Below are 22,588 nucleotides of genomic sequence, written 5' to 3' on the forward strand. Positions count from 1 at the left end.
TGGTTAAATAGTATAATCTAACGAGTAAAAATAATCAAATGGTTAAATTTAACGGTGAAAAACTGGATACCACTAAACTCTGGTGTTATCTATAATATCCCAACCGGAATATATATATATACACACACACACGCACGAGCGTTATGTTTTCAGCTAAACAATTTATTAAAATATAGGACAAAATTAGCCGTGACATTATTCACACCTTTTCTTTTCTATTATTATTATTATTATTATTATTAGTACATCTTATGCCGGAGAGAGTTGCTGGAACAAAAATTTTACAGAGACGGTCCCTAAAATAAGACCGTTTTAACTAACACGAATCTCAAAGCATGACAGTCAGAGAAACAGACGGTCCGGTTACGGGAACTGTCGTGAATAAAATTTTTGTTCGGAGTATATATATATATATATATATATATATATATATATATATATATATNAAATTTATGAGTACAAAGGGCTCTATACTTATAAAAGTAGAGTAGCCCTAGCCTAATATATATATATATATATATATATATATATAGTGCGGCTAGGATGCTTATGGAAGCACGGAGGGCCACTTTATTTTCGATCTTCGAACTTTCGAATCGACGATCGGCTCCGTTAGACTTGATCTAGAGTATTTGAAGTATGTAGAAAATAAATTTTGTGATTTTTCGATATCATTTGCCTAGTGATTGAAGTGGCTCAAAATCAACGGCTGAAAATAAAAATCTTACAAAATATGATGATATGACATTAAAATTTTAGATCAAAGTTATTGATCTTATTTTATATAGTATAAAGAATTTTTTATCAAAATTTTATGTGATTTGAATATTTCTACACCGTTAAACTTGCAACCGGCTTACCACGGCTGTTAAAATTATTGATTTTGAACCTCTTCGATCACTAGGCAAATGATATCGAAAAATCACAAAATTTATTTTCTAGATACTTCAAATACTCTAGATCAACTCTAATGGAGCCAATCGTCGATTCGAAAGTCCGAACATCGAAAACAACTTGGAAGCACAGAGGGTTCCGTGCTTCCATAAGCATACCAGCCCACTCTCTCTCTCTCTCTCTCTCTCTCTCTCTCTCTATATATATATATATATATATATATATGGAGCTAGGCTACTATACTATCTATAATACCGAGCTCCGGTACTATAGTGTTGGTTTTCGATCTTATGGCGTTCAAATCAATGATCCACACCGTTAAAACTGATCTAGGGTATTTAAAGTTTTTAGAAATAAAATTTTATATTTTTTTGACATAGTTTACTTTATAATCAAACTGTTTCAAAATTGTCAATTTTCAATGGCTATTATGACAAGTTTGGAGTTTAACGGTGTAGAAGAATATAAATTTCTTCAAATTTTGATAAAAAAATACTTTAAACTATAGATTAGTGAACATTTTTATCTTGAATTTAAAAGTCCTATTATTCAAGTTTTAAAGATTATTCAATTTTACCGTCTATTTTGATATATATTTATTTACTAAGTAAATGATATCGAAAAAAACTAAAATTTATTCCTAAGAGATTCATATACCCTAATCATATTTAACGGTGTGATCGTTGATTTGAACGCCCTAAAGATAAAAAATAAAACACTATAGTACCGAAGCTCGGTACTATAGATAGTATAGTAACCTAATTCTATATATATATAATATATAATATAAAACGTATATTCAAATTTGGGTCTGTCGACAGACCCATTTTTCGGCGGAAAAGAATTAATTCCGCTTTCTTTACGTAAAATAAGTAACATAATTAAACAAACTTTATTTTCTCATTATTTCTACAACAAAAAAAAAATTTATGCTTTCCAAATTTTTGCCAATCGGAAAAATATCTACTGTGAATTTTATTAATTCTTCTTATTTCTATTTGTGATATGATATCTATACTATCCTATCTATATCTATACTATAATAAAAATCACGTATTTCAAATTTTTGATATGTCGACAGAACCATTTTTGGCGAAAAAAAATTAATTCTCTTTTCTTACTTAAAATAAATAACGTAATGAAACAAACTTTTAATTTCTCTTTATCTCAAAATAGAAAAAATATACTCATCCAAATTTTGCCAACCAAAAGATATTACTGTGAACTATGTTTAATTCAAAATTATTTAATTTCTTTTTATCTCTAAAATAGATATAAATTCATGCTTATCTAAATTTTTGTCAGAATATCAATCTTTAAAAAATAGTATTTTTATCCATCTATTTTACAACAAAATTTAAATTTGAGTTTAAATCGTGAATTAAATTTAATTTTTGATTTGATTTCAAATCTATCCATCTATTTATACTAAAATTTAAATTTGATATCATAGAATATTTCTATAAAAATAATAACATATAAATTTACAAATATTTTATTCTAAATTTTTAAAAAATATGATTACACTTTTTATTAATTTAAAAATAAATAAAATAATTGTTACGTGCATTTGCACGTACGCTCAACTAGTATATATATATATATATAAAAGCACGTATATTCAAATTTGGGTCTGTCGACAGACCCATTTTTCGGCGGGAAAATTAGCGCCCATTTTCTCTTTCCGACGAAAAATTTAAATATAAAATAAAAATAGAAATAGAACACAATGAATACGTAAGTTCTCTATAATAGATTACTGATGTGAAAATCCTAAAATATAAATTTTTTATTTAATTTCAAAAGTAATTTTCTATAAACAGATTACGGTGTGAAATCCTATAAAAATATTTCCCATTTATTTTAAAATACTTTTTAAGATATTATCTATTTAATTTCAAAATATATTTTCTTTTTAAGATAACGGATTTTATTTTTCTATTTAATTTCAAAAATTTATTTCCTAACAGATTTTATTTTTCTATTTAATTTCAAAAGTAATTTTTGCATTAGAGATTATTGTTAATTATTTATCATTTAAAGCATATCTTTCTTAATAGCGTGATTTATTATTTTAAATTTTTTAGATACATATTTGGCAATCATATAAAATATGACCTAAAATTAAAAAATAATTTAAAAAAATTATAACTTTTTCTAATAATTATTATGTGCATTTGCACGTACATTTTACTAGTATATATATATATATGCAGAAAGTTACATAAAAGAAATTCCTATCTCTCTCAAAAAAAAAAAAAAGAAAAAAAAAGAAAAAAAAAGAAAGAAAAAAAAGAAGAGTTCCTATGGACAATTATTTATTCTTGCAGCGGTTCACGTACGCATGCATATATAATTCAGTTGTGGCGGGTTTGAATCTGTCGAGAGCGGGAGACATGCAATGAAGAGGGGCACGTTGCTGCACTAAAAAGCTGGTGCTGAAAGCGGGGGCGCGCCCGCCAGTCGCCCTCGTTCGTGCCGACGGCCGCCGTGCGGTCATGACGTGACCGTAGCTGGCGGGCCCCACCGTACTCCCAACTGCATCTATATTATATATTATTTAGGGTTAATTTCGTAGAGATCACTGCAAATATAATAAATTTGAAATATATTTCTATAAAATTTAATTTATATATATATATATATATATATATATATATATTATTTTTATAAAAATTTTGATATTTTTAAAATATTCCTCTAGTTTGTTACCGTTAAAATATAAGTGAAATGACTTTTTTACTATCATAAAAACGTTCCTTCAAAAATATCAACTATTAATTAAAAAAAATTAAAAAAATCAATTCATCTCGTTAACAAACTATAATTAAATATTTTATCTATGATTAGTAAATTTTTTTTAATAGATCATGACGGTATGGACATATTTGAAAATATCAAAATTTTTATTGAAACAATATATAAAAATTAAATTTTATAAAAATATATTTATAATTTACTGTAGTTATAGTATAAAATTATCAATCCTATTATTTGAGTGAACCACGAAATCAGGAGTAAGAGATGCGGGCCCCACGGTTACAAATTGGTGGTATGGTCCAGTGATTGTACCCTGGTAATTAATTAAAGCCGTAGCATGCACCCGGTGCACGTCTGTTCATCTTGTGCACCACATTTTTTTTTTTTCATTGCATTGAATGCTACGGGCTACTGCCCTAGAAGGCATGTTTGCTAAGCAGGACCGTTAACTCATTGAAGTAGTCGGTTATTCCCGCACAAGATTGTAAATTCGCAACATATATACGAAGGGTTGATAGATTTTCTGCTTTCTACTGTCTGATGTTTAGAATTTTGGGTATTCCACAGGTTTGCTCATGAATCTGTCCAACCCAATACTAGGCCGCAGTTTGAAGATCGATGGAATGGACAGCTTATAAAAAATAGCGACCACCATTATTTAGGACAATTGGTTCATACTCTCTTAGAAATGATATATATATATATATAGATATAAAATAATAAATTTATGAGATCTTACCCATTAAACTTTGATCTAATGGTTGAAACTTTATATATAAATGGGCTTTTTTATAATTCAATTGGGCTTTATATTAAGGTTGGGCTAAAGTTTAAATCATAAAAATTTATATATATATATATATATATATATNGATTTCCGGCAAATAAAAAGTCTGAAGGTTTTGCAGCAGTTAGAAAGCAAAAATTGAGTTCTTAAAATTCAAATATAAATTTTAATTTGAAACTTCTATTTCTGCTGCTGCTAAACACTGTTAGCAAGATTCTAGCAAAATTGTTTGTGTATATGATAAAGAATTATATCTGTGCAAAGACATTTACACCTCATTGAGGAGTAACAACACTATTGGGATAATCAATCAGCTCTTCCCTAGGAGGCCCCCTCTCTCTCTCTCTCTCTCTCTCTCTCTCTCAAGGGTGGAGATTGACATAATGTTGGTGGGTCCTAGCAAAAGATAGGGAAAGAGAAGATAGAAGAGAGTTCGAGAATAAATTATTACACTAACCTATCTACACATTCACCACTAACCTATTTACACATTCACCGGAATCTCTATTTAGGCTTTTATACGGTAGTTCAATCTCCTGACCTTATGTCGAATATCTAGATGTCCTACCATTAGAACTTCAGTACCTTGGCCATGGGCCGCGATTTCCTAATACACAAACCTAGGGGAATATAATTTTTCATGATTTTTTTTTTTTCATGTAGTAACAAACGACAAACGCCTTAATAGTTAATACTCTAAAACTTTAAATTTAAAATCTCCAAGTTTGACCTACTGTCCTTAGAGTAAGTGGCAAAAGATTTGATAATTGATATTCGAGATCCTAAGTTCGAATCCTAGTTGATTCATATTTCTTGCTAAGTTTATTTTCTAAATAAAATAAACGAAGCGGGTAGCGTGCTATCTATCTCTCTCTTAAAAAAAAAGTATCTCCAAGTCTGAATTTTCGTATTTAAGAGATCCTGATTTATAGATCGTGCGTAAAATTAGAGAAATGGAGGATGAAGAATTATTGCATGTATCGAGTAATGTTATTCATATACTTACAAATTGGTGTAAATTCTACACTGTCTAATTGGTGGATTTCTCATCAATCACCTTGATGTCATTGATGAAAAGATTCCACCTATTAAATAGGTGGGGTACAAAGTATACGCCTTACATGGGGTGCATATATAGGTAGTATCAAGAAATTAAGTGCCGTCGCACGGGTTGTGCCAGAAACTTGCCAACACGATACGTGTCGAGCCGTACCGATCAAAAAAGTACTTTTGTGCCGACATATAATAGCATGAAATATTTATTTTCTTTAGCAACAAAATATTCTAACTATTTATTATATCTTTTTATTACATCTTTTGAACTTTATTGAGGAAATTACTTATTAATTTAAAGAATAGAGGGTTTTGAGTTGTGCCATTGGTACGGGATCGATGTATACGGCCCGTGCCGACGAATATCTTAAAACCTTATATATTCTGATGCATGAATACGTGAATTTATACGAGCTGAAGCCAAAAAAAAAAAAAACAAAACAAAGACAAGAAAATCTAGAGGGGTCAGAGTGGGTTATGTGCATGTCACTGTTGAACGAAACGTGGAAACAGTAAGCGGGCGAAGGGCCTCTTCTGAATAGTATGGATCAGTAGCAAAACTCCTTTCTAAGATTTTATGCGACTCACCGTCCCTAGGAGATTTAATGATTGATATGTGAGATCTAAAACTCAAAATCTAATTATTTCATATTATTAGTTGAATTTTTTTTAAAAAAAAATTAATGAAGTGGATAGCATGCTGTACGTCTATCTCTCTAAAAAAAAATCTATGCCACTCGATCTCTGTAAAACTTTTCTTTCCACTAAAATTGTTAATGCTAAATTACACTTTTGATCATTAAATTATGAGCTGTGTGACATTTTGATTCTCAAACTTTGATTTATTATAATATTTTAGATGAATTTTTTAAAGTGTAATCGATGAGACGACAATAATTAGATACCATATTACTTGCACATTAGCGATACGTCAATATTTAATCAACTAAATTAAATTGTAGAATTTAATTTTGACAATCCATTCAGAAACTAGACAATTCTTTTGAATTTTTAATATTAAAAAAATGGAAGTGCAATAAAACTTAAGTGAAAATTTGGGCTTTTGGATAAAAAGGGTATAAGATTTCCACGTACAATTGGATATACATGCAGCATTGCTCATACAAAATTTGCTGATTTATTTCTACAGAAGTGTTATTGTTAGGGTAAAAATGTTTCAAGGAGCACTGATAAGATTCTACACAGAACTACTCAGAAAACTAAAAGCTCATTTTAACTACATACCAAGGCAAAAACTGTAACTTCTCTGCTTACTACCTGATGACTAGTAGATACTGTATTTTATAGAGAAGCAATTCCAAAAACTATGTTATAAAACCGGTTTTACAAAGCCAAAATCAGTAGCATTATTTATGGGCAAATGATTCTTCTGGCCATGGCATCATACAAGAAGATCACACAAAAATCAGCTAAGTCTCCCTCGTCTGACAAATCAAAACAGATTACAACTATAGCAACCCTACAAGACAAGAGAAGGGCTACCAAGAAGAGAGTCCATGGGCTCCTACAAATAGGAAAAAGGAGACTTTGGTGCTGTGCATTGGATTATCAACAGTAGCTCAAACACCACCACCATTGGATAAACCTAAGTTTTAGTAATGCCATAGCCTGATGTTAATAGGGATGCAAACCGGGTGGATCTGGGGGTGGGAGCCACGCCCCGCCTCCCGCCCCGACTAGCAAAATCCCGCCCCGCCTCCCGCCCCGAATCCGTGACGTGTTAAAAAATACGTCCCATAATCCGCCCTGCCTTGTAATCCGCCTCCCGCCGGCACCCCGAATCCGCCCCGCCAACTAATATTTTTTATAAAAATTATAATATTATTAATATTTGGTAAAATATAAATTAATAATTTTTAATAAAATTATATATATAATTTAACAATATCAATTATAAAAATAAAAAAATATCAATCGTAATTCAAAATAAAATTCAAAAGTTTCAAATACATTAAAAATGAAAGTACTAATTTATTTCTATTTTAAACTTTTTTGTAAATACATTACTTTTTAGGAATATTTTTTAAAAATATAAATGATTTTTAGGGCGGATCATGGCGGGGCGGATTGAGGGTGGGTCAAAATTTCTCTCGTTTCCTGCCCCGAATCCATCTCGGATCGTAAAATTTACCCCGAATCCGTTTATTTTCTCCCATTTACCGCCCCGTCGAGGCGGATCGGGGCGGGAGCTCCACCAACCCAGATCCGTTTGCATCCCTAATCCCAACCAACACTAGCAAGTATTATGATCTAAACACAACCAATTATCTAATCACTCATAGAGAAAACAAATATAAATATTTCAAAGTAATCGACCGTTCCTAGAGCAAGTGCAAAGGGCTTGGTGGTTGGTACTCGAGACCTAAGTTCGAATCCTAGTTGATTCACATTTCCAGGTAAGTTTATTTCTAAATGAAATAAACGAAGTGGTTAGCGTGCTACCTATCTCTCTCAAAAAAAAAAAAAGAAATATTTCAAAGTAAGTGCAAACCAATCATCCAAACAGTGAAAATCTACTTAACCTCGCATCAATCCTAATCAATCCTAAGATTGCTGAAAACAAAGTTAGAATCAAAACAAAGATAAAACCCTAGGGCTTTTCCTGGGAGGAGATCTAGGGTTTCTCATGACGGGGTCGGGTGAGCAGAGTCAGAAACCAGCAGCGAACAAAGTGGGAGCGGAGTAAGCTCAGAGAGAAAGAAAGGAAGGAAGAGAGAGAGAGAGAAAGAAAACATGGCGAGTCCACGCAAAGCCAGTAATGGAAAGGTCAGGTAAGGGGGAAGTTCATGGGGCTCGCTAGTCGACGCGCCATGGCGAGTAGACAACGAAGCAGTGCTGAAGAAAAAGAGATGTGAGGACATAGGGGAAGAGCAACGGAGTCCTCCAAGCCCTAATCCGTGCCAACCCGACATGATCCGGCCCTCCTCGATCAAGAGAGTGCTTCTAGGGTTTTTATTTATGTCGATCTCTTCGGATTTATAGATAAAGAAGGTAATCGAATGACTTTTTCAGTAGAGGAAGCTAATTGGACAGTGATAATATACGAATCGAGGGATAGGTTTGGGAAACAAAAACNTAGTAATGCCATAGCCTGATGTTAATAGGGATGCAAACCGGGTGGATCTGGGGGTGGGAGCCACGCCCCGCCTCCCGCCCCGACTAGCAAAATCCAGCCCCGCCTCACGCTCCGAATCCGTGACGAGTTAAAAAATACATCCCATAATTCGTCCCGCCTCATAACCCGCCTCCCGCCGGCGCCCTGAATCCGCCCCGCCAACTAATATTTTTTATAAAATTATAAAATTATTAATATTTTATAAAATATAAATTAATAATTTTTAATAATATTATATATATAATTTAATAATATTAATTATAAAAATTAAAAATATCAATCACAATTCAAAACAAAATTCATAAGTTTCAAATACATTAGAAATAAGAGTACTATCTTATTTGTATTTTGAAATTTTTTGTAAATATATTATTTTTTAAAAATATTTTTTTTAAATATAAATAATCTTCGGGACGGATTCGGGGTGGATCATGGAGGGGCGGATTCGGGGCGGGTCAAAATTTCTCCCGTTTCCTGCCCCGAATCCGTTTCGGATCGCAAAATTTACCCCGTTTCCTGCCCGAATCCGTTTATTTTATTCTATTTACTGCCCCCGTCGGGGTGGACCGGGGCGGGAGCTCCACCAACCCGGATCCGTTTGCATCCCTAGATGTTAATACATCCCCTAGTGCTAAAAAATATTTGATAGTCCTGGCCTATGTGGGAATAGGGACTTCATGTCAGAAACAAAGCAACTAAAACCAATTGCTTTTGTTAAAAAGTAAAAGTTAATGATCTTGAAGTGACATATAGATGCTCAATTTCCAATGAACAGAGTAATTCAAGCTGCAGAGACAAAGCATAGAACAAAATATCTGACAGTAAAATTTACAGGCAAATTAAAAGAATGGTAGAAACCTCGAGTAGTTTGAAGATGATACCGAGAGCTTCTTCGTTGAAGACGAAAAGCTAAGCGCACCAACCCCAGCAGGAAATTGAGGTCGGTATGCGGCCGGTTCTTCTGATATACTCTGCTTGCTGGGCAGTTTTTGCCGCTTCTCTGTTTCTGTTGGCCTCGGCTGCTGCGCGCTTTGCCTCGGCCTTATGCTTTGCTGCTGCCAACTTGTTCATAAGCCTATCGTGAGCGTTGGCTCTCATCCTCTCCACCTCAACCTTGATATTCATGGTTAAAAACATAAGATTCATGTAAACAAACAATCAAGAGATACAGTGAACGAGGTTAGGAACATCTGCAAGAATCATAGCTTTTTTCCCATAGCCCATTTATCTTTTTGAACCATATAGCTTATAACAAATCTCTAATTTCACTAGCTGTAGCTTGGAACTTAACAAGCCATAACTGGATTTCTTCTTATCAACAGTTGAATATCCTTTTAACTTTTTCCAAATAAAAAAAAGCAATTACATCTAAAGGGCAACACATTAAATTTTGAATGGAATTGAAGCACTCCTGATGAAACTCCGAAACCTTGTAAACGAATCCTTTTCATTCCCTAAAGGGCCGTTATTTTCCTTTCAGCCAAGCTGAATTTCAATACTAACAAATATTTACAAGGAGACTAAACGACAACAAGTAATGGAAGTTAACACAGAACTAGAATTTTTGCAGATTTTCAGTGGTAGATAGTTTCTAAAGGTAATATTATACCTTGCCACAAACTGCATAAGTGAAAATTTTCAAAGGGACATGCCAACTACAAGAGCAACAGAATGAGATGATGAAAATGTAGATTCCACAAATTATCTTTATTCTGAATAAGTAGCCACAGTATTACCTCAATTTTTCTCATTTCAGCTTCAGTTTTCGCTTTTTGATGATTTTCCCATGCTTGGATCTTCATTTCTTCTTGTTTAAACCTAAAAAATAAAGAAAGATAATTATTACCACAGGTTGACATCCATAAAGTAACCAATATACAGAAGTTTGAAAAGTTCAGTGTTCATCGATTGACTTGTTTATTCACAGACAAAGCTAAGATACTTGTTGTCCTTAAAGAGGGTGAAATTAGAAGCTCTAAGCAATAAAAGATCATAATAAAGTAAGAACCTGGCCAAGTATTTTGCTTTCTCTGCCTCCTCCCATGCTGTCGCACGGGTTTCAATAACTCTACTAGCAGGACCTGGTTGGTCCATGGACAAAGTATTGAGAGAGACAGATGCATCTGTTCTCTGCTCCTCTCTGCTTGCCCATGCCGCAATGTTGGTCTTGCCTAACTGTGTGCCAAGAATCATTATTTCCCTTCTAATCTTCATTTGCAGTTCCTGTTCGCTTAATTCCTTTTGGCTACAATCACCATGATTCTCAGCCAGGGCAGCTGCCTCTGAAGTAGGTCGTGCTCTCCTCGGAGTTGATGGCCGCGAAGAATTAGGGCTTCTCGTTGGTGTTGTAGATCTTAAAGGAGTTCCAGTCCGGGAAGGTTCTTCACTTGCAATGGGAGTCATCTCGGTGCCCATATCTCTCATGGATACGGATCTGACTGTTGACGGGGGATTTACAAATGCTGTAGCACTTTGAAGGGATGTAGACGAATCATGGCGGCTAATAGTAACTGTGAAAGGTTAATTGACACAGGGTTGCTCAAACTAAAGTGATGTTTGAATATTTTCGCAGTAAACAATACTAAGAGAAAAGTGATCAAGAATTCACTCAACGAATATGCAATTACTTTATGATACAAGGAATTTATTAGCCTTTTCACAGAGGAGAAGATAATAATCAAATCCAAAGTCAACATGTATCCAAAAAAAGTTGACCACAGTAATAGCAAAGCATTTGGCATAAGTTCTTTTTCCTAGAAGCAGAAGCAGAAGCAAGGCTGTTAGCAAACAAACCCAAAAGCTGAAGCTACAATTTGCAGCTTTTGCTTTCAATTGTGGCAGTTCATGCAGGAATTTTGATGAAAAAGCAGCTACTACTTTTTCAAAGAATTCAGAGCTTTAACCATGCCAAACAGGCCTATCTTATCAATAGCTCGAATCATCATCACCTATCAGCAGAATACGAAATGACATTGCATATATATATATCATAGTAAAATGTGACTACGAAACCATCGCGTTTAATGCACAATCAAATGCTACTTACTCTCAGATTCAGCAACAATATTCTCCATTTCTGGATAGGGATCAGGCACACAACATGAAACCTTTGCTTGGTTATGATCAATCCTCTTCGTTCCTAATTCCTCCGTAACCTCGACCACTACCTTCGTGGCCGGGAACCTGTTACCAACCCCAACCTTATCCATCTTCTTCGGCATTGCGCCACCAACTTTGCCTACCCTGTTCAAATTAGGGCTTGCAATCCACTTCTGCGCGTCGTCCCATTTCGACGGGGCCGGTTTCGAGAATGGCGGCATGATCGTTGCTGCCGCCACCATCGCAGCTCGATTAGGGTTCCGATCCTTGTGGAACTCGAAATTGGACGCTATGCTCTCCGAATCGAAAGAGTCCTCGTCCTGAGATCGAAGCCTCGGATCTCTCGATCTGTGAGTGATCGAGGTCTCCAACGAAGTGGAGCTCACCATGTCCACATCCTTGCACTCGTCGCAAACACTACCACCTATCGAATCCGCATTACAGATTCAGAAACCGAATCGACTTATAGGGTGGTTTTCGCAATGTAGAGAGATCGAGAGGGGCGAATGCTTACGCCTTTCATCGGTTTCCGACACGGTGAGCTCGGATCTGAGCGAGAACTCGGACTCCACCTCTTCCGCCTCCTTCCTCCTCTTCTCCGCTCCCAACAACATCGCCCGAAGCTTCTTCGGCGAGAACCCTCCTCCGCCCTAAAGCATCAAATCACCGTAAAAAAAAACAAAAAAAAAAAAGCGATCAAATCGACGAGAATCAAATGCCACGATTTCCAAATCTCGATCTACATCGATCCTTAATCCTCCCCAAAATCGCCTTTCCACAAGCAACAGGAGATCAAATCGAAGCAAGAGACTAGACGATCAAGTAGCAGGCGAACGGATCTGAGATTACCTGGTGAGAGAATGGCTTCTCGATCCGTTCGTAATCCATGGCGAGATCTACTGCTACTCCACCACCACGATCCCACTTCAGAGACTGCGGTGGCGCCGCCGCCGCCGCCGCCGCCGCAGGGGAGTGAGAAGGGGCCGGAGAAATGGATCCGATGCGGCGGTTACTACTTGAGCTGAGTGCGGGGGGTAAGAGAAAGGGCTTGGGGTTGGGTAATATTACACTGTGTGCCACTCCCTTTTTTTTTTATTTTTTCTTTATTGAGAGTGATTGAGAAACAGGGGAAAGTATGGCTTTTGACCGGTCAAAAGAGCGGATTTGGTAGGGGCAGTTACGACATTTAATGTGATTGGTGAGGGTACAACGACAGAGTAGATAATGACGCACGGAGTACCTCACTAACGGTCACGTTTTAGGACTTTAAGTTCCGTGCCTAGTCAAATCATAGTCCCTTAGACACCACGAGCAAGTACATTCGTTTGATTTATTTCTTTTCCAATCTCCGTAGTAGCTCATTAATTCATAACCTGTTACGGACCCAAAAAAGATACTAAATTACTGTTCAACTGGATCAATCAGTCATTAAATTTATCGACATTATACCATAAGGTACCGTTTGGTTCGGGGATAATAAATTTGGGGATAAATTTTTTTAACCCTGGGATAGTAGGCTAGTCTAGGATAGTGAAGGATAAAAGTAAAATAGTGTTTGGTTTGTAAAACAATCATTACTAGGAATAACAGAAATTATGTTTGGTAAGTTTATTAGAATAACTAAGAATAGTGAGAAAAAGTGTTAGATTATTTTTGCAAATACCAATTTTGCCCTTAGGTTTCATGTACAAATATTTTGTAAGTTACAGAACTAATTAGATTTTACATTTAGCTAAGCAAGAGAACATTTTATAGACATGATTGTTGGATTAATTTTTTTTAAAAATTTAATGTCAGAAATTATGGTAGTAACATATGCTGAAGAGAAAATAATTAAATTTATGCACTTCAAGTCACTGTTAAATAAAATTAATATCGTCAAATTATACAAGAAGGTTGTTAATTACATCAAATTTAAAATTACAACAAAGTTCAATGCTGCTTAATTACTATTATACAAAACCAAACAGCATGAAGGTATTCAAGAGGATGTTAATTACAAATTCCCAAAGGCATAAAACCATAAAGAAGACACATTACATTGAAAAATATCAACAACCAACTCATACAATTATCAACTATTTTTTCAAATTTAAGCAATTCAGATTGCAAGTAACAATGCAAATAGTTAAAAAACATCCGGTTACGAAAAATTTTCAAACACCAATTAGTGAAGGTTCAAGGTGAAGGCAAGATACATAACTAAATAAAGCAAATTACAAAGCATGTTCACACAAATTTATAAAGATTACATCATTTCTAATATAGCCTCCTATCTATTGTTCCACAATTGCTCTGTGATCATAGTGCGAAGGGCGTCACCTCGCCGAGACTCATCTGGGCCAATAGGAGGTATCGAGTCATCATTTTGGTCGTCTGTAGGAAATTGGTCCGTTTGCATGTTGAAGTATCTATCGGTCCCTTGATGCCTCTTTATGAAATTGTGTATCACACAACAGGCAAGGGCAATGCGGCACTGTACTTTGTAAGGAAAGGGTGTAGCTTGTCGCAGCACCTTGAACCGTCGCTTTAGGATCCCAAAGGCTTTCTCAACTACATTTCTCAATTGAGCGTGACGATGATTATATAAATCTCGAGGTCCTCGATGCCTTCGTGCCTGTGCGTTTACATCAAATTGGCTCAAGTGGTATCGCTCGCCTCGATAGGGAGCGAGGAAGCGGTCAGTGTTCGCATAGCCTGAATCGACTAAATAAAATTTTCCTAAACAAATATAAAGCTTTATTATAATTACAATAATTAAACTTGTATCAGACATTAAATAGCAATATAATTTATTTACCTCCCGGTACTGTGAAACCGCCGCTCTCGCAACACCATCGCAACACCCTCATATCAGCTGCAGAACCCTCCCACCCGGTGCATACAAATAAAAATTGATGGTCGAAAGAACATGCTGCCATCATGTTGTGAGATGTAAAACCTTTTCGGCAACGATATCTTGGTTGCTTAGCCTTTCGTACAACCACCGGAATGTGTGTTCCATCTACTGCACCAATTGCATTCTGAAAAAATATTTACATAGATACAATAGTTAACATCAGATATCTCATTATCAAATAAACATAAATTAATTCGACTAATTAAAGAACTCAAATCTGAGGGTTAGTTACCTTGAATGGATGAAAAATCGGATTATCTTTTATTCTTGGGTGTACACCAACATTAGATGCCGGTGGTTGGATGTACTCATGTCTAAGTTCTACCACACCTCGCAGTACATTATTAAAATGCCTACTAATCGTTTCTCCTGAATGTTGAAAAGTTTCAGCTAAAACTCTGTTGGCTACGCCATGACCTATACCAAATAAAAATATACCAAGTTGCTCATTAGCAGTTAAATGCCTAGTGCTTTGTATAAATCCCCTCGCAACTAATTCATCTCGAAGTCTTATAAACATTGTGGTAGTCATCCTAAAATGTTGGTATCCTCTATCAGGATGTCCACTCAATATGTCATGAATTAACTGATGACCAGTGAACGGCCGTGTTCGACAAGGCTGCTTATAAATTGTGCTGCGGAATGAGAAGTCCCCTTCTTCGATAAGTAACGCATGGACTTCTTCCCAATAGTCCTCTTCCTCTTCTAAGAATGTCATGAGATCGGCAACAAGTGGTGAAGAAAAAGCTTGACGAAAGATTGCACCAGCCATGACTGCAAATGAACAAAAGAAAACATTCATAACACAATTATAGTTATAGATTAATTTATAATGGCTCAGGTAGTAAGGTAGAAAAATATGCAGGTGGCTGCATGGTCTTTAACCATGCCTCCCAACCTTGCACACCTATTTGGTTAGATATCAGCATCGCCAAAAGGAGAAAGAAGGATGCAAGAAAAGAAAAAAGGGTAAAGAAGATGTGAAGCTGAAGCAAGAATCAGGTGCACAAGATTATAAGTGACAGTATTGCAAATAGTCAAGTAAGCAAATTACTGCCTTACAGCTGAAATTCCATATATGAATCAAAGCTGAAACAAAGTATAAATGGTGATACTTTGTGTTGGCTCAGGTTTTAAGACCCACAACCATGAATGTGGATGCAATACCTTACGAATCGCCGCCCAATCCATTCAAGCCTGCTAGTCTTTTATCATCATTGCCGAATTCATTGCCAATATGACCACATGTAGAATATGATCTGGGAGAAGAAACAACTTACCTTGGGCGGCACTGAACTAACCACATTACTGCAGGTTGGAAGAAGAAATGAAGCAGTGAACAGTTGGAGATCGAGGTGAAATGGCATCCAACAGAATGTGAGTAAAAGCAACAATGTTGCAAGTACAAGTATAGATGGTCACATATTGTGTTGGCTCAGGTATTAAGGCCCACAAGCATGAATGGTGGATGCAACACCTTACGAATCGCCGCCCAATCCATTCAAGTCTGCTAGTCTTTTATCATCATTGCCGAATTCATTGCCGATATGACCCACATATACATTTAGATGTAGGAGAAGAAAGAACTCACCTTGGGTAGCAGTGTTCTAACCACATCACTGCAGGTTGGAAGAAGAGATGCAGTAGTGAACAGTTAGAGAGGTGAAATGGCATCCAACAGAATGTGAGTAAAAGCAACAATGTTGCAATTACAAGTATAAATGGTGATATATTGTGTTGGCTCAGGTATTAAGGCCCACAAGTATCAATGGTGGCTGCAATACCTTAATATTGCCCCCCAAACCATTCACACCTGCTACTCTGTTACACATCATTGCCGAACGGACCAACATGTAAACCGACAGCTGACAGGAGAGAAGAAGAAAAGTTATACAATGAAGTAAACAAGCAGCGAACAATCAATGCAAAGATAGGTATACAAAGCTGTATTCGAACTACACTCATTTGTTATACCTGAACTTTACAATCTGAACAAACTAGTTTTACAATGCAGTAAACAGGTAGTGAAGAAACAATATAAAGAAAGCTATATAAAGCTGTAGATGATCTACACTAATTATTTATACATGAACTATACAATCTGAACAAACAAATTTTACAATAAAGTAAACAGACAGTGAAGAAGCAATGCAAAGAAAGCTATACGAAGTTGTATATAAATTACACCAATTAGTTATACATTATCTTTACAATCTCAAAAAACAAGTTTTACAATTTAGTAAACCTGACAGTGAGAAATCAATGCAAGTAAACCAATACAAAGCTGTAGATAAACTACACCAATTAGTTATACATGATCTTTACAATCTGAACAAACAAGTTTTTCAATAAGGTACACAGGCAGTGAAGAAATAATGCAAAGAAAACTATACAAAGCTGTAGATGAAATTCACTAATTATTTATACATGATCTATACAATCTGAAGAAACAAGTTTTACAATTTAGTAAACTGACAGTGAAGAAGCAATATAAAGACAACTATACAAAGCTGTGGATGAACTTCACTAATTATTTATACATGATCTATACAATCTGAACAAACAAGTTTTACAATTTAGTAAACTGACAGTGAAGAAGCAATATAAAACAACTATACAAAGCTGTGGATGAACTTCACTAATTATTTATACATGATCTATACAATCTGAACAAACAAGTTTTGCAATTTTGTAAACTGACAGTGAAGAATCAATGCAAAAAAAGCTATAAAAAGCTGTAGCTGAACTACACTAATTAGTTATGCATGAACTTTACAATATGAATAAACAATTTTTTCAATAAGGTACACAGACAGTGAAGAAACAGTGCAAAGAAAACTTTACAAAGCTGTAGGTGAAATTCACTAATTATTTATACATGATCTATACAATCTGAACAAACAAATTTTACAATTTAGTAAACTGACAGTGAAGAATCAATGCAAAAAAAGCTATAAAAAACTGTAGTTGAACTACACTAATTAGTTATGCATGAACTTTACAATATGAACAAACAAGTTTTACAATGCAGTAAATAGGCAGTGAATAAGCAATGCAAAAGAAGTTATACAAAACTGTAGATGAACTACATTAATTAGTTACAAATGAACTTTGTAAGATAGTTGGTGTCAAACTAATGAAACTAAACAAACTCACAAAAATGTACATAACCATGAACTTTGCAATTAAAAGTTAAGGCATACAACTTAAATCAGTACAAAATAAACCATGATCTAACTTATCCTAATCATGAGTTAGAGCAAACAAACAACTGAAATTGAAATACAACATATAAAGTAAAGCATACAACTAATATAAAAGGGAGCAATCCATTAGTTTAGGCATGTAGGCATCTCGGCTACCAAGCACACAAAATAGCTAATGAGTTTTTGCTAACATAAAGCATAAATACTAAGCGTGAGCCATGGACACAAAATAGCTAATGAGTTCTTGCTTACATAAAGCATAAGTACTAAGAGTGAGGCCACCAAAATGTCGCTACTTCAGCAATATTGCTGTGAGCTTAATTTGGAGGGAAAGAACTCCCTGCCGGAGGAAAGGAAGGTATATCAGCAGGATCGGAAGGAGCTGATAGAGGAAACATGGTTGTACGGCTTGAAAAAGATGGTCCAGGAGGGAAACCTGCACTTGCTGCCGGAAAGGATGATGGTCCAGGAGCAAATGATGAGGCTGTTGTTGGAAAGAAGGGTGCGGTTGATGGGAAAGATGGCGCAACAGGCCTGAGACCAGTGAAAAGTTGATGCATGGCAATTTGACGATCTATCCACATATACAACAGATCGCCATTCATTGCCATGAAAATTGGCCTATTGCGCTCATCTTTTAAAGCTTCACAAACAGCAAGTAAACCATCGGGAGACAACTTAGCGACATTGCTCAACCTTTCCATACACTCCTCTATGGAGTGAATTTTGGGTCTTGCATGTAACTCACGTTGCATTAAAGTTTGAGCAATCTCCGTTCTTTTCTTTCCCAATTCAACAAGCTCATAAATTGCTTCCGTTCGACCGTCATCCTTACGTCTACGGGTTGAAGATGGTGTAGGGATTGGTGGCGAGACCCGAACCCTCTTCATTGATGAAGTGTGGCCAGAGGCACTACCAGTATATTGGCTACTTACTTTAATTGGAGTTTGTGTTGGAGACGTTGAATTTGCATCATTAGCATCATCTAAATTCTGTGCTAGATTCTCCATATTGAGCGCAACCGGAGATGATGAAGAGGTGCTACGAACATCCTCATCCATGTTGGAAGTAAACCCATGCTTCCCGGTTGCAGTTGCTTTTCCCGACAAATACTCAATAGAGTCATATGCAGGAAAAGGCTTGTCCCTACATTTAGCATATGCTGGATTTTCCTACAAATGTGGAAATCATTGATGATAAGTTAATAAAATCTATGTAAATAAAACAACTTGACTTATATAAAAATTTTGAACAGAATAAAAAACTTACCGCTATGATAGCATCCCAATCAGCTGGGTCACCGGCAGTGGGAATGTTTTGGATGTGGTCCCACCCCCATCCACTTTTGTTTGCCAAAGTTTGATACATCAAATATTGACGCTTCAAGACTTTTAACCGATTTTGCAAATTGACTTTGTTAAAGCATAATTTTGTCCTCTCATTGAAATCGTGAACCATTCGAGTCCATGCTAATGGGGTAAAGCTCCCATTAACAAAATTACCAAGAGCATGCTCCTCAGTCATTAAGTTCAACATTGCCGAGTCCATATTTTCTGTCCAGTTCGAGGATCTTACTCGGGTTTTCGATGGTTCCTGCGGTGGCCCATCTAAACTTTGACTATCAGCAGAGGGCGCAGCAAAACCTTTGTTTTTCAACGACTTTTTAAGATGGGCCATCTGGGATAAACAAACATAGAAATCATATTTGTATTACAACAAATATATAATACTGGTTTAGCACAATATTTGAGTGATATGTTATTTTGTCAAAATGCTCAGGGGAGAAGGTTACATATGATTTCATGACGGATGCAATAGTTTTTAAAAAACCATGCCGCCCATGCCATGAATATATATATATCGCCTTTCCCTACATCATTGCCATTATATTTTTAAAACCGTGCCTCAAACAAACTGAATTAGATCAGGATATAGCTAGCAACTTTCAATTCATCATAGGACCTCTTTGCAATCTTATATTGAATTATGATTAGGTGAAGTAATTTCAGCTTGAAAGTTTCTTCAAATCAAATGATCAAACTTGTACAGCTTTCTATAGTTTTCTTTGCATTGCTTCTTCACTCCCTGTTTACTTCATTATAAAACTTGGTTGTTCAGATTGTATAGTTCATGTATAAATAATCAGTGTAGTTCATCTCATATTTTTTCAAAATGCTCAGGGGACAAGGCTACACATAATTCCATGACGGATGCAATAGTTTAAAAAAAACCATGCCACCCATGCCTTGAATATATATATCGCCTTTCCCTACATCATTGCTATTTTTTTAAAAAAATCCATGCCTCAAACTGAACTGGATTAGATCAGAATGTAGCTAGCAGCTTTCAATTCATCATATGACCTCTTTGCAATCTTACACTGAGTTATGTTCAGCTACAAATAATTTCAGCTTCGAATTATCTTCAAATCAAAAGATCAAAGTTGTATAAAAAAAAATATAGAAACTGTATGATGCAGTCATAAAGTATGATCAGCAATACATGGGTGCTGTCATAAATTATGGCAATAGGAAAATTATAAATCAAGCATAAAGTCAGGATGCAAAGTTTCTGTGTATCAAATAAAATTTTTAAGAAACTGTGGGTTTGTAAAATATCTTGAAATAGTTTAAAAAATGAGATTTAACAGCATGCGAGCAAAAGAGACAGACAGATCCAAAATACACTAGAAAATTGGGGTAAAATCCATAAAACCTCACCTCGACGAGATTAATAGAAGGCAGAAATTATCAAGAGTGAACTTCTACACCAGCACAGATATAGTATAGAAGCAAAGATCAGATTCCAAGCAAGATGCAAAAAAGAACCAGTACCTTCGAATCCCACTCAATTTTATAGATGAAAGGGGGCACAAATAGTCCATGCCTTCTACCTGCAAGGCTAGTGGTCGCACTAAATGGGCGACTTGACAACACAGGGCATACATCCTGCAGAACCCACCTCGATTTCTTGCCTCAGAAGCCCACAACAGATTTTGAGCGAAGGAAAAACCAATTTATACCAGTCAAATCCGAGGGTTTGAGAGAGGGGATACAAAAGAAAACAGATCTCAACTGGGATCTTCCTCACAGACTGCGAGAGGAGTATAGAAGAAGAAAGTAAAGGGCAAAGAGGAGTTACCGATGAACGCAGATCTGATACAAGATCTCGCTCATTGATTATGCTGACTGCGAAATGACAAAAGAGGCATAAAGCGATGGTTTATGCTCGCCCAACACGAGGGGGAGGGAGATCGGCGGAGTAATGAGCGAAGAGAGAGGTAGGTGAAGAGCATTAACGAAGAAGAAGAGGCGAAGGTAGGTGAAGAGCAATAACGAAGAAGAAGGAGAAGGGGCATCGCAGCTTTTTCCAACCCATGCCCCTGGGATAAACCAGCGGAAATGCCCTATTCCGCTGGTCCCAGGGGTTAGCTCTTAACGGGTTATCCAAGGATAACCCGTTAAGAGCGGGATTAATTATCCCACCAAAAAACTGCACTGTTTGGAAGGTTTAGCAGGATAAAATGGTCTAAACCCACTTTATCCTGCCAACCAAACACTGCCTAAATAAATAAATATTATTAATTATAAAATAATAAAAATATAAAAGATAATTTTAAATAAAATTAATTGAACCGTCTGCTTAATAATTTATAGTTCGAATCAGTTTAATTAACACTTAAGCTGATCTACGGTTTACCGATTGAACCTTTGGTTAAAACAAGGTAATACAGGTTTGAAAGTTTTTCCATTTATAGGGGCCGTTTGGTTAGATGTAATTATAAATACAGTGTAGTTAGAAATGCAAGCAGTTTGAAATACAGCAGTTATAACTATATGAATCTTATTTGGTTGGATGTAGTAGAAAACGCTGTAAGTATAAATAATTTGTTTGGTTGTATGCAGTTGAGAAATAATTTTTAAAATTTTATTATTTTATATATATGATGGTAAGATTACCTCTAATATAAAAAAAAAAAAAAATTTTATTTAAAAAATATTCAGGAGGTAAGCATACCTTTTATTTAAAATTACTTTTTTCAACTACTGTAGTTGGAACTGCGGCCAATTTGGATGTAGTTCGAACTGCTGCAATTGGGCCTCCTCCTGCAGTTCCTACTGCAGTAAGGGGTTGTTTTGTTGCACTCATTTGCAACTGCAGCAGTACAGTTGCAAATGCGTGCAGCCTCAATTCTTTTGTTTGGTTTAGTGTAGTTGAGTTCAACTGTTGCAGTTCCAACTACACAAGAAGGTCCAAATGCTGCAGTTGAAACTATATCCAAATTGGCCGTAGTTCTAACTGCAGCAGTTGGTGATGGATAGGATCACCCACAAATTAACAATAATAAATAAATAAATAAATAGCTAAATAAATAAATAATATATGTATATAGGTAAATAAAAATACTTGTAAATAAACTCATACTAATAAAATTTTTTAGACAATACAAGCTTTGTGCAAAAAAATCAAAATTTTTAAATTTTTTTTATTTAAAATATAAATATAGTTTTTTTAAAAAAATTTTATAGAATGTGATCGTGTATGTTAATTTAATAAGTTTTAATTAATTATAATTATTAAATTTGATAAAAAAAATGAGAGAATCGTTAAATTTTAAAGTTCGATTTACATATTAAAATTAAATAAATTAAAAATTTTAAATATGTCGATTAATAAGTTGAAGAATATTATATATATCTACTTATTTATTTATAAATAGTAAATTTAAATGATTAATAAACTTATACAATTAT

The 22,588-nt window shown here is 35.2% G+C and overlaps 3 protein-coding genes across 8 annotated transcripts; all 3 read right to left on the reverse strand.

Annotated features, from left to right (window-relative positions):
• Positions 9,345–12,782, reverse strand: LOC109703685. The gene is made up of 6 exons (XM_020224400.1): positions 12,579–12,782; positions 12,244–12,379; positions 11,677–12,153; positions 10,639–11,140; positions 10,367–10,448; positions 9,345–9,743 (listed from the first exon to the last, which is right to left on the reverse strand). Exons 1-6 carry the CDS (start codon positions 12,615–12,617, stop codon positions 9,540–9,542), a joined length of 1,440 nt encoding a protein of 479 aa, XP_020079989.1. The 5' UTR covers positions 12,618–12,782; the 3' UTR covers positions 9,345–9,539.
• On the reverse strand, positions 13,796–21,391 carry LOC109703473. 6 transcript variants are annotated; one of them, XM_020224073.1, is made up of 5 exons: positions 16,220–16,661; positions 15,909–15,936; positions 14,861–15,402; positions 14,530–14,752; positions 13,796–14,450 (listed from the first exon to the last, which is right to left on the reverse strand). In XM_020224073.1, the coding sequence occupies exons 3-5, from the start codon at positions 15,398–15,400 to the stop codon at positions 14,002–14,004; spliced, it is 1,212 nt and encodes a 403-aa protein (XP_020079662.1). In that variant the 5' UTR covers positions 15,401–15,402; positions 15,909–15,936; positions 16,220–16,661; the 3' UTR covers positions 13,796–14,001. The 6 variants fall into 6 exon arrangements, with proteins under 6 accessions (XP_020079662.1, XP_020079663.1, XP_020079658.1 ...); XM_020224074.1 differs by lacking the exons at positions 15,909–15,936; positions 16,220–16,661 and adding an exon at positions 20,976–21,391; XM_020224069.1 differs by adding an exon at positions 18,087–18,175 and having other exon boundaries at positions 14,861–16,493.
• Positions 18,152–20,756, reverse strand: LOC109703715. Its single transcript, XM_020224435.1, has 3 exons — positions 20,669–20,756; positions 19,104–19,511; positions 18,152–19,006 (listed from the first exon to the last, which is right to left on the reverse strand). The coding sequence occupies exons 2-3, from the start codon at positions 19,509–19,511 to the stop codon at positions 18,152–18,154; spliced, it is 1,263 nt and encodes a 420-aa protein (XP_020080024.1). The 5' UTR covers positions 20,669–20,756.

Source organism: Ananas comosus, linkage group 25 (genome assembly GCF_001540865.1).
Source record: "Ananas comosus cultivar F153 linkage group 25, ASM154086v1, whole genome shotgun sequence".
Classification (NCBI taxonomy): Eukaryota; Viridiplantae; Streptophyta; class Magnoliopsida; order Poales; family Bromeliaceae; genus Ananas; species Ananas comosus.